This window comes from Hippopotamus amphibius, chromosome 12, assembly GCF_030028045.1.
Source record: "Hippopotamus amphibius kiboko isolate mHipAmp2 chromosome 12, mHipAmp2.hap2, whole genome shotgun sequence".
In the NCBI taxonomy this organism is placed as follows: Eukaryota; Metazoa; Chordata; class Mammalia; order Artiodactyla; family Hippopotamidae; genus Hippopotamus; species Hippopotamus amphibius.
In genome coordinates, this window is record NC_080197.1 from 19299321 (window position 1) to 19325081 (window position 25761).

Below are 25761 nucleotides of genomic sequence, written 5' to 3' on the forward strand. Positions count from 1 at the left end.
TGTATAGACAAAGTTTTCCAATATGAAGATATATTTAGTAGATAGATAAAATTGATGTCAGATGTTGGGAGGAAGGATTTAAGATTTTACAGAAGATTAAGTGGGGTTCTGAGCATGTGATTATTACGGTGACTTTCGGTGTATTAGTCAGCTATCTTTATACGTGTGTCCAAAAAATTAAGCACAAACCTTCTTTTGTTGAGAGAACCAACTATGGATTTGTGAATTTTTCTGGATATTTAGGTCATTGGAATGTTCTAGTACCCATTTTTTGGTCATAATTTTGAGATTCAAATAAGGTTAAAGGAGATTTGAAGTTTTTATTGAACGGGAGAGACTGGGGTTTAAACAAAAAAAGGAGCCAGGAAACATGATACAGTGTAAACAGCGACAGGCTAAGTCAGATGAGCTGAGCGCAGGCCTCTGCTCGGCTGCTAGCTTTGGGGCCTTTGCTGCTTTTAAACCTGCTGCTTTATGTGGAATATGAAGCTCCTCTGCCCTGGCTCCCTCATGGAAATGTGGTTGTAACAGTTAAATGAGACAGGAAACACGTAAGTGCCTTGTAGAGTATAAATTGCTATGTGATTTTCTTAGTGAGAAGCCATGTAACATGAGATAAATATTCCTGTGAAAGTTTGGCATCCTTTAAAACTGTTTCACCTGAGTCTCCTGCCCTGAAACTGATAAGAAGTGCTTTTCTCCCCGGCTTGAGAGTGCAGGTCTCTTGTTAAAATGTACAATTTTCTAAAATGGCAAGATCCCTTGAGTTTCATTTCCTCACAGTAACTTTCGTAAAGAACTTTGCTGATAGGTCGGTCGGCAAGCCAGTCTTCACCCTAGGGAGTCGAGGGTGGGCTGGGTTTGCGCTCACGTGATGGGCGATCCGAGAGGGGCAGAGGGTGTTGGAGAGAGAGGCGGGCTGATCCTGCTGTCAGCGCTGGGTGCTGTCCTGCCACAGGTTCATCCCACTGGATCTCCCTTCTCTAAACAGGCCGGTGGTGTCCCTGTCTTCCCCCACACCTTCTGGTGACTCATCTGATGGGCAGCACCAGTCATCGCGGCTCTTTCTTCACCCTCCACATTCTGCCGAGACTCACTGGTTCTACTGCTGCTGGGTCTTTCAAATCCTTTCCACCATTGAGTTTTCGTTGATCATATCTCGCCCAGGTCTTCATTCCCTCTTGCCTGGGCTTGCGGTCAGGCCATTTTCACACAGGAAGCGTCTAAGCTCTCTAGCTCGTGTGCCCCAGGTTTCTTTCCAGCTCCGTCACGTAGTGCTTCTGTGCACTTACCCTGTCACCAGCCACGCAGACCGTCTTTTACTGAACGTGTCTTTAACACTCTTCCATTTCCCTAGAGTGCCGTGGTGGTTACAAGCGTGCCTGGTTTCAATACTTCCTCTGCCGTTTGCTAGCCATGAGTAAAGGTGATAATTCGTGTAAAGGATCAGAGAACTGTGCCTGCGTGTACTAGGTATTATATATGAATTAGCTATGATGATTATTATTATTCCTGTCTTCCATGTATCGAAATTCTGTGCGTCTATTCAAATGTGTTTTCCCAGATCTCCCCAATGACATCAATTGTATCCATCCATTGATACCTCCATCTGTCTGTGCAATAAGTATTTATTGAATACTGAGTATGTTTTAGGCATAAGACTACTCACTGTGTGGAATACAAAACTTAATCAAGCGCATACTGTCCTCCGGGAACTTAGAGTCTGATAGGAGAGCTCAGAGAAGTATAGACTGTTCATCCGTTCAGCAAATGTTGATCGAGCAACTGCAGAGAATCCCAGGTCCTGTATAGTTCTGAGCCTGGTGTCACGTGTAATGACTAACTTTGGTGAAAGATCACAGTTTGAGTACCTTAAGTAAAACACAGTTGAGGTGCTTGGGAGCGTAGAAAAGAGATTTTTATCAACCAGGAGGGCCTGAAAAGGCTTATTAGAGATGTTTCCGTCTTAGCAGGTGGCTGGACTTTGCCCATTTCCACCTCTCAGGAAGCATCCACCTGCTGCCGTGGGCTATGGCCCTGGGTAGTCTGTAGGAATTTTATCATTGTGACCTCCTCGAGGTCTGGACAGTGTTGTCTTCAGTTTCGAGCTCCTAGTACTCACTCCAAGTCTTATGCATAGACCATTCTTGATAGAGGACGATGAGAGATTAGGGAAATGTCTCTTCCCATGTAATTTAAAGGGAGATTGGAAGTGGATGATTCTCAATATCTGTGAAGCAATTAAATTTCGTAGAGAAGACAGTTATATGAAACTGGAAGTGAGTTTTTTTGGAGATGTTTCTATTATTTTATTTTTTATCACATTAATCATATCTATAGTAGTCACGATAGGGGTGTAAAAGAAGTGAATTCTGCATTAACCCATGTGGATATTTCTTCCCATGTTTCTGCAAATTTCTGGGAAGAAACTCTTATAGATTTTCCATTAAAGCCTATCCTGGCCCCAGAATTCCAGGATGTGCTAAGATAACTTTAATCACATGAGAATTCTTAGTTTTAAAAACTGCCCAACAGTTTTAATTCTGAATTTCTCCTTGTAGCAAGGAGCAAGGACCAACCCCAGTGGAGAAAAAGAAGAAAGGAAAAAGGAAAAGTGACACCACAGTGGAGAGTTTAGAGCTGGATCAGGGCCTGCCGAACCCATCCCTGCGGAGTCCCGAGGAGTCCACTGAGTCTGCAGACAGCCAGGTACAGCTGTGCCGGAGCCCTGGCGGGCGCTACGGCTGCTGGGCGGGGTCTTGCTGACACGAATCCTGTTGCTCCTCTCTCCCTGTCTCCGGCCTGCATCCCATGCACACATACCCGGGCTGGGCTTTCACTGTCTTAGTGGGTGACCACAGGCTTTTCTCTAGTATCCCAATCCTTATACAAATAATCTCCCAGTTTTTTAGTGGTGTTTACTTCTGTCTTGGAAAGCAGCAGGATGTTAGGCTGCAGTGAGAGCAAATGTGGAATTGTGATCCAAACTAGGTAAGGCTCAGAGGGCCTGTTGTGCTGTGTAGGTAACACATTTAGGGCTCAGGGTGCTGGGCCAGTCTGCACAAGGACACTTTCATAATCCCAGATGCTGGAAGAGTCAGGGATGGATTCATTTTGCCAAGATGGTGAGGAAAGTTTGGTGAAACATGGAAACAAGGTATTGCCCACCTCAGTGAGATTTCTGAAAACACGCCAGAGTGTGTCCAGGACACTGGTAGGAATTTTCTCTCTAAGCTGAGGCAGTCTCTCTTGGACTTGAGTTCTGATATTTGAAAGTGCTGTTTTCTCTGACATCCACAGCAGCTTATCTGGGCTGTGCTACTGCAAGGGGGCTATTTGGGATAAAACCAACTTACTGCACCTTAAGAATCATCTGGACCCTCATAGATCCCTAGGTGATCTTCATTGTAGGAAGGTGTCAGCTCCTAACATCATAGTGGTAAATTAGTAGTGTCTGGGGTGTCAGATTAGAGACCCCCTTTCACTGCCTGTAATCTCAGGTTAGTGGCTCTTAAGTATCCTGACTGGCAGAGGAGCAAGTGCATCGGCTTGGTGGGAGTGTTTCTAGGATGGTGATCTGTACATGGGATTGAGGGAGAGCTTTTTATGTAAAGTTAAGTGTCAGAGTGGTGACACAGTGAAGAAATGATGGAAACGCAGAGAGGCCCGGGAGGTATCTTTTAGATGATAAGGGGGGTGAGGTTTGGCTTTTCATTTTGTTTTGTAAGGTCTAAGTATCTAAGAGTAAGCTAGCTGGTGAGTGGTTCCCAGAAGTGTTTCTATTGCTTGGATATGATGTGTACATAGAGATGAACCATGTGTTTTTCTGTTTGAGGAAAGCCACTGGGTTGCTTTGTTGTAGAATATTATCTAAAAGGTCACAGCTACTTAATTATAGATGAGTCCTTACATGGTGAGTCATGAATCTTATTTTGTCACACTTAAGATGTCTCTGTGCATTTCAAAGGGTATTAGGAGATTCTCAAAGTAAGTCCTAATAAGATGGGTATCATTTAGTTGTTTGGAAGTACATGGTAAGTAAGGTGAATTTGGCAAAAATAAAATACATGCATACATACATACGTAGGAACTATTGAATCATTGTCATAAACTCAGAGCTTCCAGCTATGCTGGAAGGGACCTCAAAGGTGATGAAGTTACTTCCCATCCCCCTTTTACTGGAATAGAAACTGATTCCAGAAAGGAGGGGGAAAGCACTGCCAACGCTGCATAAACACATCTCCCTGGATTCTGAGGCTGCTCCTGCTTCTCAGGGGATCCTGGTGGTTTGGCTCCCCTCCCTCACCTGGGTCTCATTTTGAGTGAATTTAGTTCTGAAAAGAGTTGTGTTTAGGGAAGATTCTTTTTGCGAAATTAGAGAGGTCTTGGGTGTGAGTGAGTATAGGTGAGGGTGTCCTTGTGCAGGCTTTTCCCTCTGACTCACAGAGCGTCTCGCTGGCGGGTGTGTTTGTCCTGCAGAAACGACGCTCAGGGCGGCAAGTGAAGCGCAGAAAGTACAACGAGGACCTGGACTTCAAAGTGGTGGATGATGACGGGGAAACCATCGCCGTCCTTGGAGCCGGCCGGACATCCGCCCTCTCCGCGTCTACACTGGCTTGGCAGGCGGAGGTACGGCCTTTAGATTGGGCTGCTGGCCTCGGCTGGACGGTCCTTTTGACTGCTTGATGGAGTTGTACTGTGGCTCTTTTTTAAAGCATAAGTTAGACCACTTTAACTGCTGGTTCTGTCCTTCAGGTGGCTTCCTGTTGTACTTAGAATAACGTTGAGATTCCTGATGTGCCTAGCAGGCCCCTCTGTCATCACACTCCCTCCCTAATTCACCAGGCTCATTTTTCAGATACATGACTTTTCGCCACCTCTCTCATTACTCTCCAGCCAAGACTTGCCTCTTTTAATGCCATGAGTTAGCAGTTCTTTCCCACCTACTGGCTTTGCTTGTGTGGTCCCTTTTGCTGGCACTGCTCTTTACCACATGCTTTTCATGACTCTTTTGTTTAAAGTAGATCCCTCCCTCTCATCCTAATGATTCTTTATTTCACTCCTGTTTGTTTCTCTCATAGCACTTAGTACCGCTTATAATTGTGTTCTGATTTCTGATTTCATTATATTTCTTTGTCTCTCCCATTAGAATGTAAAGGTCTGATATGTAGTAAATCACATGAACTAGTCATTACACTTGGGATTTGGGTTACGTGTATTGAGAGTCCACTGCAGGACTGGGTTCTAGGATACAAGGATGAGTATCAAGGCATGGTCCCTGCCTTCAAGGAGTTTTATCTGGGAGAAAGGGCGTATGGCTGTGCTGCTGTTGTGATAAGTGCAGTCTTAGAAGCATGTGCTAGATACAGAGGCTACACAGAAGGAGGAGTGGATGGGAGAGGGAGGTCAGGGTTTTAGGAGAGGCATTTCCAACGTGAACCACAGCCCCACAGCCTGATGGTACCAGAGGTTGTGGTATGAAAATTGACGAGCTCGGCCAGACGCTGGGGTCCGATTTGAGGAGTGGTGGGAGACGAACCAGAGGTGGCAGGAGGGGTCACGTTATGCAGGGCCTTGGCTGTCAGCTAAAGTACTTGGCCTTCATACTGTAGGTTGAATGAGGGGCAGGGAGCATTGATGGGTTCGAGCAGAGAAGCAGGATGCCCATATGTGCAGGTTAGGAATTTGGGCAGCAGTATCAGGGAGGAGAAGGACAGCATGAGGACCTGGTACCCCAGATGCTAGAAAGGAAGAGGGATAAATGTGGGAAAGGAGGAGGTCTGTGCCAAGGAGCTTACAGAGCAGAGATGAGAAACAAAAGAAGAAGCAGGCTGTGCGTGTAGGAGGCGCCTCCTTGCCGGCAGCACGTTCTGGGACACAGGCTGTCTGTTGTTAAGGAGTCACTGTTGCTGACTTGGCAGGATTCACGTTCTGCATGTGCAGCAACAGCCTGAATACCTGTCCTTCCTCCTGGACACTGGTGTGGCTGCTGGAGCTGATGATGCTTTATTTGTGTGAACCACCTTGCCTCCCGCCTAAAACATGTTCACATAATTTCACATGTCCTTTTGCTCTGTGCGGGCATGGAAAGTAGCTAGGAGCAGGGGCCCTCGTCCCTATTTTGACAATCAAGAAACAAACACAGAATGACCCAGGTCATAGCATTATACAGCAGCAGTCTCTCTGCCAAGGGTTAGCGAACCAATGAATATAACACTTAATAGGAATAATAATTCGATGTATTGTCATTGCAGTACTTTTCAAGCAAATAGCTAAGAATAGCTCTTGCAAGACTGCTCTGAAGTGATAGGATTATATTGCTTTTCCATGCGTTTCCCTACCTTGGAGATTTTACGGTTGGTTTGGTAGTTAAAATACTATAAGGGATTTTATTTTCTCCTAGTAGCCATTTAGCCCGTCATTAACCATATTTCAGTTGTTGTATGACTTCTTTCCTGATACCTGAAGGGCAGCATTAGCTGATCAGACAGAAATAATTCAGGAAATTTTTATGTATCTTTACCAAGACTCTCTTTATCCTCTTAAGGGTACAGCAAAGAGAGAGTTTATATATGGTGAAAACATAAGCTAGAATCCGAATTTGCATTGATTATGCCTCAAACATTGTGACTAAATTTAAACATGAAAGAGGCCTGATACGTGTTTTTGGCATGGATGTTCAGAAAGGGAGCCGTGTGGCTCTGGCCTCCGCATCACAGGGCAGAGTGAGCAGCCTGCGAGGTGTTGAGCGGGATTCACGGTCAGTGCTCCGTGGAGCCCTCCACTCGCACCAGTTGTACACAGTGGGCTTCCCCGGGGAGGTGAACAAAGACCTCCCAGGCTGACGCAAAGCCGGAAAGTCAGGGGTCTCATGTAGGATTCCAGGCAGTCCCCAGAGTGTCCGGTGGCACAGGAAGTCAGTGGGAGAAGATGAGGCTTTTTCTTACATCCTCCTCCCAAGGCCCTTTGGAAGGGTGTCTGCCTGCTTGCTGGCTTTAGCTGGGGGCAGAGAAGGGTGTGCAGTCAGCACCACCAAGGCCCCGCTGCTACCTCCCTGCTTTCTTTGCAGTGTCTTTATCAGCATGCTCAGCCCACTTGTGTGGCCGTTGGCCCCTGTCCCGGCCCCAAATTGCAGCCTCAGCAGTGCTTACCTAGTGGTGAGTTGCTAAAAACATTTTACGCGTGATTCATTGCAGCTTGGGACGGGCCGATGAGCACAGCCCTGCTCCGGAGTCTGGGGGACCGTCCCCTGGCTGGGGTATGGGGTTAGGGCGGGAAGCATGTTTCCATCCTGACTGCGACTCTGCTTGCTTACTCTTTGTCAAACTGACGTCAGTTCCTGGAACAGAGACAGACTTTCATAGTTATGGTACATTTACAACGTACAGATTTTTACAAGGCTGTCTCAGTTTTTGCCTCCTACAGTTTGTGTGGTTTGTATGCATTTGCCTTTGAGACAGAAGGACTTGAATTTGAATGAGGCACCAACTCCCGGTGCTCTCCTGAGCCTCCTTCTGCTTTGTCTGGTCGTTTCCTGTGCCTGAAGGGCTGAGCTCGCTTGTGGCTTCCCCCAGGAAGCTCCCTTCTCCCTCTGAGCTGGGGGTAAGTGCCCCTCCTCCGTCTCCCAGAGACTCTGATGTGTTTAACTTTGTCACTGTCCTTTAAACACCTGCCAGTTTTTGTTTCCTTCATCTAAGGCATGAGCTACGTCAGGGTATGGCTTGTAATCTTTTCTTTTTTTTCTTTCTTTTTTTTTTTTTAATGTATCTCTCTGGCATGAAAGAGCTTCAATAAAGTAAAATTTACATGAACCCCCAGGAACTATTCAGGTGAAAGTATGGCACTTTCCCTCCTCTGTTTTGTGGTGTATTTATTTCACATAAAGTGCCCTGAAACCCTGCCACCACTTGTTCACAGCCTGTGACTGTTCTAATTCATCAGTGCCCCTGCCCTTCTGTTCTGAATATCACCCCTGATTGTTCCTGCCATCAGATTGTAAACATTTGCAAAACAAGTGTCACTTTTTACTTTATCATAATTTTCACCTAACATAGGTAGTACTTTGAGTAGTAGCTAACATAAAGACCTGCATTCAGTTGTACTTACCGTGTATTTATTTAATATGTGAATAATGAATAAATATGTTTAAAACCTATTATGGAAACAGGTATGATTCTTAACTCCTGGATTAGAAAGACAAGAAGGAGGTGTTTTTCTTTTCTTTCGGGCTCTTATTTTCTCCAGTTCTTCATACCGGCGTGTTTTCCCCGCTGGCATTCGTCTGCCTCTCACTCCAACAGCGACAGCCGCGGGCAGGCCCCTTGGCAGAGTGGCTGCTGGCTGGCCTGGCTCGAGCTCCGTACCAGCCCGTGTGATTCAGCGCTTAGGCTGCTATCCACTCGGCCCGGGACGATGGTTCTCATTCTTCCCATTTCTCCATGGGCCACGCCGCCGCTTCCCACCCTGCGTCTTTCCTCGGTTGTCTCCTGTCTTTGTTTCCTCCTGGCTTGCCCTCCTGCCCGTTGTGCTGAGGCCAGTGTTCAGATGACTGCAGTTTGCACTTTTGTCGTTCCCTGCCCCAGGTCCCTGTCCTTCCCACTCTGTTACTAGACTCGTTTCCCCATAATAGCAGGGAAGTTCTTGGCTTTTCTCAGTGTCCCGCTCAAGAATCTAACGTGGTTACCTCTTAACTCCTGTTTTAGATCAACACTCCTGCCTGATATTTTAAGGAATGGGGCTGCATACTACCTGTCTCCCCTCACTTACCCGCAGTCCTCATTCTGTGTGATGCTCTTCTCCACGGAGACCGGTTCCTTAGTGTTGCGGGTGTGCCTCCTGCTCCGTATCCTGGTGCTTTCATCCTGCAGACGCACTTCGGCTTTCCTTCCTGTTTGCAGTCCTCTTGTGAGCCACTGTTCTTTAGGGCCCGACTACAACCTCACCGTTCTGTGAAATCCAAACTGTTCTTGCTTTCTGCACTCTTTCCAGACTTAGGGTTGCTGTCACACTGATTAGAATTTACTCCTGGGACCTTCCTAAGAAAAATATGTTTTATTTTGCTTTCACTGAGTGTAAGCCCCTGAGACTGGGCACCTTGGGTTTGTTGTTGTTGTTGTTGTTGTTCAGTCCTTTTTTAAAAAATATTTATTTGGTTGTGCCCAGGTCTTAGTTGCAGCAGGTGGGCTCCTTAGTTGCAGCTCACTGTCTCCTTAGTTGCGGCTTGCATGTGGGATCTGGTTCCCTGACCAGGGATCAAACCCAGGCCCCCTGCATTGGGAGCTCAGAGTCTTAACCACTGTGCCACCAGGGAAGTCTGGGCACCTTGTTTGATGCAACTTTGGACCTGCCATGGCACTTGGTAAATACTTAGTATTTTGACAAGTGAGCTGCTGCTTGCTGGAGCCTCTGCTTGTGGCTAGCTAGAAGTAAATCAGGTGGTTGGTTGAGGTTGGGGATGATGTAGGTTGAAAATTTTTGAAATTTTCCCAAAGAAAATAAGTTCTTAATTTCGTGAGTTTCTGACATGAAAGTGAATGAATTAAAATGGTCTTCTTTGACGGATAATTTGAGAAAATTCCAAGCAGTTGAGAACAGATGGCTGTTATGGAAGTGTGTTTGGCAAGCAGATTTAGTTTATATCTGTGTGTACTGTGCACACTGAGTGTTTATACACACATGATCACGCTTATGCACGATCTCTGTTTAGGGAGAAAAATCCTGATTTTCCAGTTTTCTTCCTGCTTTGATGTGTATTTTGGAAATGTTACTCTTTTTCCCTTTTTGTTAGGATAGAGTAAAAACCTGTTGTCAGTTTTTTGATGATAACCATTGATTTTTTTTTTTTTTTAATACCAGCGTTATCCCCTATTCTTTAACTAGTGCCAGAAAAAACCAAATTGAAGTTTTGTTTCAAATTCCTTAATTTTTACTTGAAAATTTTCCATAATGAAGAATGCTTTTTAAAAAATCTTTATTGGAGTATAATTGCTTTACAATATTGTGTTAGTTACTGCTGTACAACAAAGTGAATCAGCTCTATGTATACATATCTCCCCATGTCCCCTCCCTCTTGAGCCTCCTTCCCACCCTCCCTATCCCACCCGTTTAGGTTTTATAATGAAGAATGCTTTAAGCCCTCCATCCTTTTAATCCTCAGAGTAAAGTCCTGTGCTTTCTTCATCCATGTGTTAACGTTTCCTTGGATTTGGTCCTAGTTAAAAACTCTGAAGAGCAATCAGAATCCTATCATCAGGACTTCCTAGGTGGCGCAGTGGTAAAGAATCCGCCTGCCAATGCAGGGGACATGGGTTCGAGCCCTGCCCTGGGAAGATTCCACATGCCACAGAGCAACTAAGCCCGTGCGCCACAACTATTGAGCCTGTGCTCTAGAGCCTGTGAGCCACTACTACTGAGCCCATGTGCCACAACTATTGAAGCCCACGCACCTAGGGCCTGTGCTCCACAACAAGAGAAGCCACTACAGTGAGGAGCCTGCACACCACAATGAAGAGTATCCCCCGCTTGCAGCAACTAGAGAAAGCCCGTGTGCAGCAACAAAGACCTAATGCAGCCAATAAATAAATTAAATAAATAAATTAAAAAAAAAAAGAAAGAATCCTATCATCAGAAACCGTGTTTTTCTGCTCTTCATGGTAGGTGAGAATAAGAGACTATGGGAAGCAACCTGCTGGTGAAGAGAGACAGTTGTTCTTTCAGCATGGGTGTACACATATGAATGCTTGCTTGCTAGCCTGGGTTGTACAGACTTGGGAGTAGGTAGGAAAAGTACTCAGCAATTATGAAAGTTTAATGCTAATAGACATCCAGCTCATTTCCAAAGCCTCTCCTGAATGGCCAGGTGCTCTGGCTCTGTGTTCCCATAGCACTTGCTTTATACTACCATTCCCATGTTGTATTACAAATGCTTTTAACATTATTTTTCAAAAGTATATATTGAGCACCTACTACTGTTGAGCACCAAGGACTGTTCTGAGTGCTGGCAATAACGTCAAGGGACAGAAGAGACAGAAGTCCCTGCCCTGGTGGAGGGAGCCTACAGCAGATGGAGAGGAGGTAACACATGCACAGCTGATCTCCGCCTCTGGATATTTGCCAGATTTTGAACCTGCATGGGATGGAAAGCCAAAGGGTTAAGCTCAGAACCTCCGAAGGGTAGAAATGACTAGGGAGGGGCTGGCAATCAACCTGAAAATAATAAAATTGTGTGGTATGTCAGTGGTGGTAAGTGCTATGGGAAAAAAAGTCAGAGTAGGAGTGATAGAGAATTCAGGACTGGGGGTTGAAGTTTTAAATAGGGTGGTCAGTGTCGTCCTCACAAAAGTAATATTTGCTCCAAGAACTGAAGGAAGTAAAGGAGTGAGAGAGTCATGTAGGGAGAAGAGTGTTTCAGGGAGAGGGAATCGCAGAGTCCCGCAGATGGAAATGTGCCTGGTGTGTATGAGGGATAGACAGGGGGACCTGGAAGGTGGCAGAGGAGATGAGAGGCTGGGTACACATCCTGTGGGCTTCTGGAGACCTTTGGGAGACCTTTGTTTTTACTCTAAGTTAAAATAAAAAAAGTTTTAAGCAGTTTGAGCAAAAGAGTGACTTAATAAAAAGGGCCATTCTGAACGTTGTGCTGAGAGTAGACCAGTGGGACAGGAGTCAAAACAGGGCGACCACTTAGGAGGCAGTTGGGAATAATCTGGGTGAGAGATGGAGGTGGTTTAGCCCAGGGTAGAAGCAGTGGAGGAGAAATGGCTGGATTCTGGATGTATTTCGAAGGTAAACTCAGCAAGGTTCTCAGCTGATGAGATAATGGTGTGTGGAGAGAAAAGAGAGGAGTCAGGACTGCAACAAGAGTTTTGGTTTGAACACCCAGAGGAGTAGAGTTCCTTTTAACTTGGGTTGAAAGAAAACTGCAGGTAGAAAGGGGTAGGGGTGGGGGGTTGGTTAAGAGAGTAGGAGTTTAGTTTATGGAAATCTTAAGTGTGAAATATCTCTAAGACACTCTAGTGGAGATGGCAAGTAACAATTAGATAAAGGAGTCTGTAACCATGGGAGAGGTTCTAAGCTGGATAAATAAATATGACAGGCAGCACAGTGTAGCCATGAGATTGGACAAGATCGCCAAGAGAATGAGTATAGATAGAAAAGAATAGAAAGCCCCAGAACTAGGCCCTAGGGAACTCCAGAAATAAGAGTTAGTGTTGGAGGATTCTATTTGCAGGTAAGATTTAGTAGGGCATGGCAGGCCAACACTCACTGCAAGGGGGAAAAAAAGATAAATTGCGAAGAGTATATTTTTAAAGACATCAGATAGCTATGGAAGCAACAAGAATTAGATGAACTAAAATTCCAGACAGTGAAGAGCTATTCCTGAGCTGACAATTGCTGACTGTTTCTTTCTTCTCTGGAGGCATTGTGCAATTCTGGGCAGGGGCTGAGGATCAGGCTGGGTCCAAACAGAGACTGTTCTGGGGTGAGGGGAGACCAGCTGACCCCGCTGATGCTTGATTATGCGGGGTTAGTGAATAACTGGAGACCGAAGGAATCCCTAAAGCAAGGAGTTTTCCCCAGGAGATGTTTGCTGAATTCTGGGGTAGCCCAAGAAATTAGTGGTTCAGCCAGGAGGCAGATTGAAATCTCACAGTCTCACATTATTTAGGAGATAAAATCCCAGTAAAAGGATGGGTCTGTTGCAAAAAAATCCTGACTTTCTCTTAAGAGAGATTTTTAACCTGCTTGGGATTGGAGACTTCAGGGCTCAGGAATAAAATACTTGCCGGACTTGCAGCCACTGACCTTGGACATTCATACTCGAGGAACAGGTAAAACAAGAGATGGACTGAATCCTAACAGAACTGTAACCCAGTCCTGACCCAACACTCACTAATTGGACCAAAGGGACCGACTCCCTCTCCCTGTTTGTCTAAGAGAAAGTAAACACTTGTAGTTGAAGATATTTTTTTGGAGCTGCTATGATCCTTCTATTCACAATATCCACCATACAGTAAAAAAAATTATGAGATATTCAGAAAGGCTGGGAAATTGACTAAAAATCAAGAAAATAAATATATTAATAGAAGCAGACCCCAGAAGGTCCAGATAATGGAGTTAGCAGAAAAGAACTTTTCAATAACTATGATTAATATGTTAAAGAAAATAGAGGAAAAGGTGAACAAAATAAGTTTTAAACTGAAGAATTCCAACAGAGAATTGAATCTATAAAGAGAATCAGATCAACACTGTAAAACTGAAAATTTCAATTTATAAAATTCAGAACACAGTGCATGAGTTTAAAAACAGATTAGATACAGTGGAAGATAAGATTAATGACCTTCTTCAAAGAAAGAAAGATCAGTAGAAAATTTCTAAACTGACACACAGAAAAAAGAATGGAAAGAACAGAGCAAAGCATAAACAGGTAAAGAGACAATTGGGATGCAGTGAAAAGGTCTGACACATACCCATGTGATTAGAGACCTAGATGTGGAGGAGAGAGTGAGTCAGAGGAGTGTTTGGCGATACAATGAATGGCCCCAAATTCCCATAAACGGGTGAAGGTACCAGCCAGTACATTCAATGTCAGGTAACCCCCCCAGCCCCCAGGCAGGAAAAATGTAAAAAAGAAAACCATACTAAGCATATCTTAAACTGTAGAAAACCAAATACTGAAAGAATATCTTAAAAGTCACTAGATAGGACTTCCCTGGGGGTCCAGTGGGTAATACTCCATGCTCCTAATGCAGGGGGCCCAAGTACCATCCCTGGTCGGGGAACTAGATCCCCATGCACGCTGCAACTAAGAGTCCACATGCTGCAGCAAATGAAGCCCACATGCTGCAACTAGGAAGTCCACATGCCACAACGAAAGATCCCACACGCTGCAACGAAGATTCCATGTGCTGCAACTAAGACCTGGCACGACCAAAATAAATAAGTAAATATTTTTTTAAAAGTCACTAGATAAAAACCGACAGCTAATATTATATTAAATGGTGCAGTATTGAATGCTTTCCCTCTGAATTTGAGAGTAAGAAAAAGATTCCACTATTCTCATTTATATTCAGAAATACACTGGAGGCCCTGGCTACTGCACTAAGGAAAAAGAAGAAATACAGGCATGCCTCGTTTTATTGCTGTTCTCTTTATTGCACTTCACGGATACTGCTCTTTTTTTTTTTTTTTTTTTAACAAATTGAAGGTTTGTAGTAACCCTGCATTGAGCAAATGTATTGGAACCATTTACAGTATACTCAAACAAAAAAACCCAACAAAACAAAACATTTCTGTAAAATAGCAACATCAAATCGCGAAAGGAAAATTATGAAATGCCATTTATAACAGTATCAAGGCATTAGCTACCCTGGAATAACTCTCAGAAGATACAAGCCTTCTATATGAAAAACATTGCTGAAAGAAATTAAAGAAGACCTAAACAAATGGAGCGATATATGACATACATGTATTCAATATTGTGACAATGTCTATAGTTCAGTCCCAGTCAGAATGTAAGCAGTGTTTTTTTGGTAGAAGTTGATGCTGGAAATACAGAAGACCTAGTCTAGCCAAGGCAATCTTGAAAAGGAAGAACTAAGTTGGAAGACTTACCACAATCCAGACTTTGTAATCAAGCCACAGTGAAGACAGGGTAGTGTTGCCATGAGAACAGATAGACCAGTGGAAGAAAACAGAGCCATATGTACTGCCCGGCATGGGTTTTATGTAGCTGTATGTGGCTTTTAAGCACTTGAAATATACCTAATCTGAATTGAGATGTGCTGTAAGTATGAAGTACACGATAGATTTTTAAAACTTTGTGTAAGAAAAATAATGTAAACTATTCTGTTAATGATTTTATATTCTTGAAAAACTAAAAATAAAGTTACCATGTGACCCAGCAATCCCACTACTGGGCATATACCCAGAGAAAACCATAATGTAAAAAGACACATGCACTCCAGTGTTCATTGCAGCACTATTTACAATAGCCAGGACGTGAAAGCAACCTAAATGTCCATCAACAGATGAATGGATAAAGAAGATGTGGTACATATATACAATGGAATATTACTCAACTGTAAAAAGGAACGAAATTGGGACATTTGTAGAGACATGGATGGACCTAGAGACTGTCATACAGAGTGAAGTGAGTCAGAAAGAGAAAAGCAAATACTGTGTATTAACATATATATACGGAATATAGAAAAATGGTACAAATCATCCGGTTTGCAAGGCAAAAATAGAGACACAGGTGTAGAGAACAAACATGTGGACACCAAGTGGGGAAAGCAGGGAGGGGGGTGGGGATGACCGTGGGGGGATGAATTGGGAGATTGGGATTGCTGTATATACCTTACTAATAAGAAAAAATATCAAATTGTACACTTTAAATATACGCATTTTATTGTATGTCAGCTGTACCTCAATAAAAGTTCTTAAAGAAAAAATAATTTTATGTTGATTACATATTGAAATGATAATATTTTGGGTATATTAATTTAAAATATTGTTCAAATTCATCTGTTTTTTAAATGTGGCTACAAAAAAATTTAAAACCACACATGTGGGGCTTCCTAGATGGCGCAGTGGTTGAGAATCCGCCTGCCAGTGCAGGGGACATGGGTTCGATCCCTGCTCCAGGAAGATCCCACGTGCCGCAGAGCAACTAAGCCCATGTGCCACAACTACTGAGCCTGCACTTTAGAGCCCGTGAGCCACAACTGTTGAGCCCATGTGCTGCAGCTACTGAAGCCCATGCGCCTGGAGCCCGTGCTCCACAAGAGAAGCCATGGCAATAAGGAACACCACAACAAAGAGTAACCCCTGCTCACCACAACTAAAAAGAAGGCCCGTGCACAGCAAAAAAGACCCAACACAGCCAATAAAATAAATAAATAAATAAATAAATAAATAAATAAATAAATAAATAAAACAAAACCAAAAACCACCACATATGTGGCTAAATGAATGACTTTGGTGGCAGCAAAGATTCCTTAAACAGGACACAAAAATACCTAGAAGATTGATAAGGTAGATTACATAGAACTTCTCTTCATCAAAAGATACATTTACAGGTTGAAAATGGAAACCATAGATTGATAGAAAATGTTTGTATACATCTTGACAGAGGACTCTTAATCAGAAATACATAAAGATATATCTTAAACTCCCTCAAATATAAAGAACCCTTTGCCAATCAGAAAAAAGGACAACTTTTAAAATAGGCAAGTGACTTGAATAGGAGCTTCACAGTGAGGATATCTGCATGGCCATAAGCATATGAAAAGGTGCTCAGCATCCTTAGTTATCAAGGGAATGTGAATTAAAGAGATGATAATACACGTCCACTGGAATGGCTAAAATTTTCAAGACTGACAATATCGAGTCAGTTGGAACTCCCATACACTGCTGCTGGATGTAAAAATTGTTACAACCACTTTGGAAAAAGTTTTGACAATATGCATTAAAACTAAACAAGCAGGGACTTCCCTGGTGGCGCAGTGGTTAAGAATCCGCCTGCCAATGCAGGGAACATGGGTTTGATCCCTACTCCAGGAAGATCCCACATGCCTTGGAGCAACTAAGCCCATGCACCACAACTATTGAGCCTGTGCTCTAGAGCCTGTGAGTCACAACTATTGAGCCCGTGTGCCGCAACTGCTGAAGCGCACGTGCCTAGAGCCCATGCTCCACAACGAGAGAAGCCACGGCACTGAGGAGCCCACACACCACAGTGAAGAGTAGCCCCCTGCTCACCGCAACTAGAGATAGCCTGTGTGCAGTAGCGAAGACCCAGTGCAGCCAATAAATAAATAAATAAATAAATAAATAAATTTATTAAAAAACAAAAAAACTAAACATATAACCAGCCTCACAACCTAGCAGTTCCACTCCTATGTATATATCCAAGGTAAATGAGTGCATTTATATGAACATTGAAAGCAACCCAAATATTCCTCAGCAATAGAATGGATAAATAAATGATGGTGTATTTATACAATAAAATACTACACAGTAATATGTACTACATGTATGCAGTCAGTACTACACATGTAAATGATTACATGTGTGTGGAGAATGAACCACACACATAAATGATTCCATTTACATGAAACTTAATTTGCAAAACCAATCAATGGTGGTAGAAGTCTGAATCGTGGTTACTTCCAGTGGAGGCATGGGGGTCTTCCAGGATGCTGGAAATGTCATAAAACTTGATCTAGGTGGGACTTAAACAACTGTGTGTGTGTACATGTAAAACTTCATCAGTTGTACGCTTGCGATCTCCGCATGCTGTATGCATGCCACACCTCAGTCACGTAAAGCGTTGTGTTAGCAAATCTGGCAGCTTCTTGATGATGAAAACCGTAGCTCATTTATTTCTGTAAGACCAGCGCGTAAACACAAAAGGCACTCAACAAATAATGTGGGCGAAATGAAGGAAGGAAATGAAGTAGGAAGTTAGGAAGGAAGCCGGTTCATGAATCTAGTCTCTTTTAACCCAGCCCCTGTTCCTTTGCCCACTGTCTGCTTGTCATAGTCAGAGCTCTGCTTGTTGGCTTCAGGGCTGGGGTAGTGATTTTACTGCTCAGGCAAGTACCTCTAGCTTGGGCCCTTTGCTGTTAGCCATCTGGACAGTAGAAGATATACGGAGAAGGTATATGGAAAAGGGGGAGACTTTTTAATCGCATGTTGTAGGTTAAGAGTAACGCTTTATCTTTCCTGTGTATTTCCACCTGTCTCTCTTCCTCTTCCTTGTTGTTTAGCATTCAGCCAGTGTTCAGTGATCATCCACTGTTGCCTGGCTTCCTCCAGGTTTCTAGCTACCTTAGCGAGTAATACACATAAGGGTCCCTGCCCTCACAAGGCTTATGTTGTGGTGGGAGAAGACGGGTAATCCACAGTAAACTGCCGCCTTCTCCTTTTCTTACTTGTGCATAAGAGTCAAACAGAACAGATATACTTACAGGGAAACAAAAGCTTAGTCTGCGTCCTGCCCCATCCTCCTATTGTACGGTAGGCCCAGTTTACTTGTCTTCTGGCTGAGCAGTGGGAGAAGACTTGTCATTTTGGATTAACTTCACAACACCGTGTGTCCAGGGGGACGTAATAAATATTTGTAGCCTTTGGGAGCATCTGTCAGCGCCTGCTGATTTCCATACTTCTTTTCTACCATCTGCGCTACTCATCTTTTTTTACTATCACTTTTCTGGGAAAAGTTTGATTTAAGTTCCTAAGAAATATGTTTTCTGTAATGGTGCAACTTTGCTACAGTTGAGCCCTTGAATTGGTAGTTATATGCAGCAGGAATCATCCCTTTGGAAAGTTCCGATCAGGAACCCAAATAGTTACTTTAAGAGTTAGGGTTGTTGTGGTGAGTGTTCTTCTCATGTACTGTTCTGAGTCTCCTATTGAGATAAATACTGGATCTGGAAAGGTAGCGCATATGAAACCACCAAAATAAAACTGCTCAGATAAAGTCTTAGGAAGAGCATTTAACCTAGGAACGTTCTGACCCAGTGCATCCTTTTTTAAGTTTGTTGTTTTATAAACGCAGATTTTTTTTTTAATCAAATACTCTGTAGAAAGTGATTTCATGGAGATTAGGAAATGTTGATGTGTATCGAGGGTAGAAAGGAAGGAATTTGTTTCCAGCTGGGATTTGTAATCAAAGGATGATCAGTAAAACAGAAAGCCGTTTCCAGGTACAGAGGAGAAAGTGGTACAGTTTAGTAGAGAATAATTATATCTTGCATTTGCATTGCACTTATTGCCCCCAAAATGTTTTCACCTGCCATTTTATCCTCCCAGTCACCCAGTGAAATATGTATTTTTAACTCCTATTTTAATAGACTTGAAACTAAGAGATGTTAATTGATTTGCCCAAAGTCAAATAGCTGAAGGTGTCAGAATTGGGACCCTCTGATTCTAAAGCCCCCAGACTCTCTCATGTTATGCCTTTCTGAAAATTTTATGCAGCACCATGTAAACAGTTTTGGCAGAGAAGGGGAGTCCTAGGGTCAGTTTTACTGATGCTAAAGGCAAATCTGAAGTCAAGAATCTGAAAAGCTGTGTTACTTCCCTGCTCACATGGGAGGGGAAGGTGATAGGGTTGTGCCCAGAGGTTAGAATATATGTGATCTTTTGATCACTCCGTGGGCTGGTAGGAGAGGCCTCAGTACTCAAAGGTGGACTTTCGAACAAAATAGTACCTGTTACAGTATTTCTTCTAGAATTATTTCATGGCTTCTGTGGTACCAGTAATTCTCTCTCTTTAACCTCCATCTCCAGGAGCCTCCAGAAGATGATGCAAACATCATTGAGAAGATCCTGGCATCTAAGACTGTCCAGGAGGTTAGTAGCTGATATTTCTGGCTTGTATATCACTAGTGCACATTACACCCTCTGTGAAGAGATGTTTCTGGAGTGGTCATTCTTGGTTGGACTGAGAGCTAGGCGAGAATACTGTTTGGCTAGTCGACACTTATTTTTACCTCCATGGAAGATTTCAGGACATAAGATTCTTAAATATTTGAGTGTGGCCCAAACCGAAGTTTTTCTTCCTTATGGTCCTAGCGAAAGGTGTTGATCTTAGCAAAAGGTGTTGATCCCTTGTTGCCGTATCCCATTGAAAGTCATCAGAGGGCCAAGAAGAAGAGATGGGAAAAGACTCCCAATGAAAACGTCTTTTCCTTTTGACATCTCAGGGCTGTCATAGGGAACCTCTAGAGAAAATTCCTGGCGTGCAAGAGTATGCTGGGGCCAGTGAGAACCTAGTTTCATCTTTACCTCAAGTACTTATGAAAGTAAATTTCCTCACTTTGAGAGTGAACACCACATGAGTTTGTGGGGGATGGTCAGGCAGATGCTGGAAATGCATGTTCTCACTTCTGCACTGGCTGTCAGTGCCCTGGACCAGTTTGGCTTTATCAGCTGAATGCTCTCCCAGCCTGCACCTCGAAATGACACCAGGAGGATCTTTTTTTTTTACCTTATAGCTAGCTGTGTGTTCAGCCTTTAGAAAGCCTGCTCTAGAGCTGTCAGAAAAAAGACCTGGGAAAATGAAAATATCCTCAAGAAATATGTTCTAAAACCAGGAAGTGTTGATTTACCTTTTCTGTTTGGCACATAAGGGTGGTCACTGGGGATCTGGGCTGATAACTGCTTGCTTTTGGTTACAGGTTCACCCGGGAGAACCCCCATTCGACTTGGAGCTGTTCTATGTCAAGTATAGAAATTTGTAAGTCTGTTTCGTGTATTATTTGTGTTTGGATTTTATATGAATAAAACTTCTTTCTTTCATACACCATTATCTTCTGTATTTTCCAAGAGTGGCCCCTAAGGCATGACCCACAGACCTTAATTGGCTCAAGTTCACCGTAGGTGGCAACGCTGTATTTTGGCTGCTCATAGAGTCACCTGGAGAGCTTTTCCAAACTGCTGAAGCCCTTACTGTACTCAAGACCAGTTGGCTCATACTCTGGCAGTGGTTCCTAAGGGTTGGTGTGTTTTAAAAACTCCCTCTGCAGTTCCCATTGCACCCAGAGTGGAGAACCATGGTCCTGCAGCCTATATACACTTTTCTCCCCTCTTGCATTTTTCTTTCTTTCTCTGTCGTGTGCCCACTTGCACTAATGTACATTAACAATGGCCTGTCTATACCTGCCCTCCCTCTGTTCTGAGCCAGTTTCTCTAGAAGCCCCGGAGTGACCAGTTGCTTGGAATTGCTGCATTGTTTTGTGTTCTCTTTTTGTCCTAAAGGGCAAGGCCCTTCTAAGCCCAGTCACCAGCAGTTCCACAACAAGCCACTCTACTGCTGCTGTGTTAGATGGTCACCCTGGTTATTGAAACATGTTAAAGCTTGATGATTTGCTGGTTCTGTGCTTGTCTCACAATTTGTGTGTCTTTGGATAGTTCCTACTTACACTGTAAATGGGCCACAATGGAAGAGCTCGAAAAAGATCCTCGCATCGCCCAGAAGATCAAGCGATTTAGGAATAAGCAAGCCCAGATGAAGCACATTTTTACTGAGGTGAAGCAATATTTACTAATTTGATCACTGCTTTTCTTGCAGTATTAAATACCAGGTTTAAGTTTCTTAAAGTTGAAGTCCTGTGCATATCTATTGCTCAAGTGTTTGCTGATTTGTGGCAAGACTTGTCCAGATTTAAGCCAAAGAAAACAAATTATCCACCAAGGAATAAGGATCAAACCGTATAAACCGATAACTCATGAGAATGTGCATCTTGGTCGTGTTCTAGGGCAGAAGGAATGTGCACACAGTTCTTTCATTTCCTCCTCCCCACTCCCCAAGAGGGCAATTCCATGAAGATGTAATGTTTGAGTGTAAAAGATAAAAACAAAGCTAAAATGTTAGAAGATAAGTAAATAGATATATAAACGGGTATTTCTAAGTATGGTACCTACAGCAAGAGGAAGGATTGATGGATTTGGATATCAAAACATCTGTAGTGTCTATAAATTAGAAAATACCACAAATAAATCTTAAAGTAAGTACATAATATATATACAAGGCATATATTCTCCTTATCCAGTGTGGAAACCTTATTTATATTTGCATACACACATCCGTGATACACGCACACATACACATGGCAGATAGCTTTAATGATAAGAAATGCTCTTATAGTTCAGAAGAAAAATACAAAATCCCAAATAGAAAAAATGGATAAATTAATGGGGAAATTCAGAAAAGAGGGGAAAATTGTTTACTAACCATACAAGAATGTAGTCAATTTCACCAACAAAGAAATACAAATTAAAATGGGAATCTTCTAGTTTTTACTTACCAAATATTGGAAGGTTTTAAAAAATAGGTATTATCCATCGCTGGTGAAGGTGTCGGGAAGAGACACTCTCATCATCGCTGGTTGGGAGCATAGCTTAGGATGACCTCTCAGGAGAGCAGGATGACAGCAGACATCAAATGTCTCAATATTTGCCTATCCTTTGTCCCAGCAGTTTTAATTGCATCATTTATTTTAAAGAAACTATCAAGTCTTTTTGCAAAGACAGCTATAATAAACAGTTGCTTATATTGGTGAAAAATTGAAAACAAACAAAATGTTAGATAATAGACACTAAATTATAATACATCCCACAGAACTCAGTACTGTGCAGCTAGTAAAAATGATATTGGAGGGCAGTTATTAATGTCATAGGAAGAGGCTTAGTGTTATAAACTGTTGTTAGCTGAAAATGTCAAGCTCTTACAGTGTATGGGGCAGTTCCATTTGGGGCGTGCAAATGATGACATAATTTTCTCCATTTGATGGGATCTTGGTGATTTCTGTTTTCTTTAACATGTAGTTTTTCAATTTTAGACATTACTTATGAAGAAAAAGCAAAAATTATTTTTTAAACGTAGTCACAAATCCCAGACCTCGAAAGTGCACTCAGATGCCATCAAATTATAGCAAATTGCTGCACATTCTCACCATTCACTGTTCACGTCCTACTCCTCTTCTGCAAATGACGAAAATCTATTTCACGGTAATGTCAGTAAGTGTTCTTTTTGTCCCAATATGGAGTCCTTTCTCTTTAGCCTTAACGTTTGGCCCCAGGCCTCTCCAGGATTGTTGCAAAGCCTGTGAGAACTGTTTTCTGTGGCATTGTCCCTCTAGAGAATCGGGAACGGAAGAACTAGAATTGGCAAAACCCTCCGGAGGCCCTGTTGGACACTCTCCCTCGGTTCCTGGAACTTCTTATTCACGCCTCTATTTTAGCGTGCATTTGCAGTGTAGTGACTCGTTTACGTGTCTGTGTCTTCCACTTTGAGCCCTGCGAGACAAGACAGGGCCACCTCTTCCTCATGTTTCCATCCATGGTACTAGGCTCAGGGGCAGTGCTCAGTCACCACTTGTCTGTGCCCAGGTAAGGGGGGAGGGGTGCCTCATGCCACTCCTACTCCAGACCTTTCAGCACTTCCTGTTTTCTTGGAATAAAGTCCAAACTCCCATGAGTCTGGTTTCTGATTTATTCCCAAGGGAGTGATTTCTTCCTTGGTTGGGAATAGGGAGACAGTTGTGTTAGGATGTGTAGAAATACTGTAACAGGAGTTCATACCCTTGTGGGAAGGAAAGGCTTTCGAGAAGATTGGAGACCATCATGAACGGAAGGGAGTGAGACTGGGGAGCATTTGCTGTAACGCTGTCTTCGGTCTTGACCTAGTCAACATTTTTATTAACAACTTGCATAAATGATATTCTTATGAAATAAATAATAACCTAGCTGTGAACAGAGCTTCTTCATCCGCTTGTGAGGTAGCAAGGGGCGCACGTGGAGAGTTGGGCTCAAAAGGCTGTGAGTTCCCACACCCCACGGGGTTGGAGGCCTCTTAAACCCGGAGTCCTCAACAGCAGACCCGACGCTGGAAGAAGAAATGACAGAATCAAAATTCAGGTTTACCTGGACAGGCGAGGATGAAAGAAATAGTGAAAATGGCAATAAGTAAATGTCATGTCACACATCAGTGTTTTAAAGATCTTTACAACTGTGGCGTGGGGAAAAATGACCGAATAACAGTTCTAGGGAGAAAAGCTATCACCAGTTTAATTACAAGTTTACTGTGAGCCAAGAGTAGGGTGGGGCTGCTTGAAAAGTACCACTAATCCTAGGTGTCACCAGCAGAACAGTCCTGCTGTGCCTTGTTTTCATTCCTGAGTCTTATGTTGACGCGGTACCAGGATTCAGTGAGGGACCCTGTAAAACCTGAGGGCAGCTCCGGGAGGACTGTAACAGTGGTCCGGGGGCAGAAGCATGTCTGAGTGATGGAGAGCAAAGGTGGAAGGTGGTTGCAGAGTGCTAGGAGCCTGTGCTCTGGAGCTACCCTCCCCCCAACACCCCACACGTACACACATGTGGGCACAGCTGGGTGGCCTTGGGCCAACTGCAGTAGCCCCTTCAGACTCCGCATCCTCCATTTTTGTAAATCAGAACTCTTAATACCATCACCCTCACAGAATACCCGGGAGGATTAAGTGACACGGCGTTGATAGAAGTGCTTAGCGTGGCGCTCGACCCATAGTCACTCTTCCACAGAGGTTAGCTCTCTGCGTCACCAAGGCATCTGGACACGGGGCATCTGAGGAGCATTGAACACCTGGGGTTAGGGAGGTGTTCACATAGGGAGGGGAGAATCAACTTGGTTACCGCCGCTGTAGAGGAAGCAGTTCACACCGATGAGTCAGTCACAGGAGGAAAATCAGGCTGTAGTTTAACAGTGATGATGGTAAAGACCATGATGCTACCACTGAACAGGCGGAGGTAGGGCTGTCTTGGCAGTGGGTCAGGTCTCAGAGGGCAATAAATCCTGAGCACAGGAATAATTGAATCTGAGGGTGGGTTTGCCAGGGATGCTGTAAAAAGTATTTCTGCATTGACTGAAGATGAAACTAGACAGCTCCTAAAGTGCCTTCCAGCTTAAGGGGCAATAAGAACATTCCTGCAGATCAGGAGGAGGGCTTCTGGGACAGAAAGACCTGGACAAACGTTCGGATTCACATGGCTTTGCGACCCTTGGTCACGGTACTTATTTAACCTCTCTGAGTCAGTTTTCTCATCTGTAAAGCAATTGCAGTACCTGCTACTCCATAAAGTAGCTTAGAGGCTAAAAAGCACTGAACACACATTAAGTATTTCTAAATCTTGCTTATTGTTTTGTAAGTACACTTTTTTTTTTGAAGCACAGTGTGCTTAACAGTAGACAGTCCTAAGGGTACAGTTCAATGAATTTTTACAAAATAAGCACTCCTGTGTAACCAGCCCCTAGATCAGAAAGTAAAACATTATTAGTACCCCTGAAGCTCCCCCCACGCCTCCTTCCATTGTTATCTGTTACTGTTAATAAGAAGAAAAAGCAGCCGTAATTCTGAGGGTTATCTCTGGAAATCCTCCTTCTGCTCACCTCTGCTCAGTACTGTAATGACTCATAGGAAAGTCTCACCCTGGCCATGGGGCAACCTGTAAGGAGTGGTTGTTTCTTTAAATTTAGTCCTTAAGAGGAGGATTTAGGGACAGTGAAGAAATGTTGGGGAGGTGACTTATTTTCAAGTGAATCTTTTCGTTCTGTGTTTCCCGATAGGGCCCAGAGGAGGGGGTCCCTTAAAACACTGGATGCTGGATTGGAGGGAGGGGGGACACTTCTTAGCTCTTCTTTTCTGTTTGCCTTAGCCTGACGAAGACTTGTTCAACCCAGACTACATAGAGGTCGACCGCATCTTGGAGGTGGCCCACACCAAAGATGCAGAAACCGGAGAGGTGGGTATTTTGCTGTTTTGACTCTTCTAAAGAGTCTTCCCTGCTTGCCTCATATCTTGCATGTTTTGTTAGCATGCGGTCTTGTTTTCATGGCATTTTGTGTGCTCTGTCGTAGTAGGTTTTCATAGGTCTGTCAGTGCAGGATCGATTCCTTTAAGGTAATAGAAAGAATGTAAGTCTGTCTCCCATTTCCCTCCAGGAAGTGACGCATTACCTGGTGAAGTGGTGCTCGCTGCCCTACGAGGAAAGCACATGGGAGCTGGAGGAGGATGTGGATCCTGCAAAAGTCAAGGAATTTGAATCTCTGCAGGTTCTCCCGGAAATCAAGCACATGGTAATGTACCCACGTCACTGTTTTCTGCCTCTTGTAACGTGACTTTAGGAACTTGCGATCCTGGGTGTCCCCTGGGCTGCACTCCTGGGTGGTTTCTGTCATATCTTTCCGTTGGTCACTCCCGTTGAAACTGGTGTTCAGGG

General features: G+C 43.6%; 1 protein-coding gene across 6 annotated transcripts in view; it reads left to right on the plus strand.

Annotated features, from left to right (window-relative positions):
• CHD6 (chromodomain helicase DNA binding protein 6) overlaps positions 1-25761 on the plus strand; it is a 202145-nt gene that overhangs the window by 87224 nt on the left and 89160 nt on the right. For all 6 annotated transcript variants that reach the window (XR_009048360.1, XM_057701375.1, XM_057701376.1 and 3 more), the window contains 7 exons: positions 2562-2709; positions 4480-4629; positions 19297-19359; positions 20187-20245; positions 20920-21037; positions 25198-25284; positions 25484-25618. Coding sequence is in view for 5 of the 6 variants with exons in the window: in XM_057701375.1 (XP_057557358.1) it covers positions 2562-2709; positions 4480-4629; positions 19297-19359; positions 20187-20245; positions 20920-21037; positions 25198-25284; positions 25484-25618 (760 nt within the window). In the remaining variant the exon portion in view is untranslated. The remainder of the gene's footprint in view (positions 1-2561; positions 2710-4479; positions 4630-19296; positions 19360-20186; positions 20246-20919; positions 21038-25197; positions 25285-25483; positions 25619-25761) is intronic.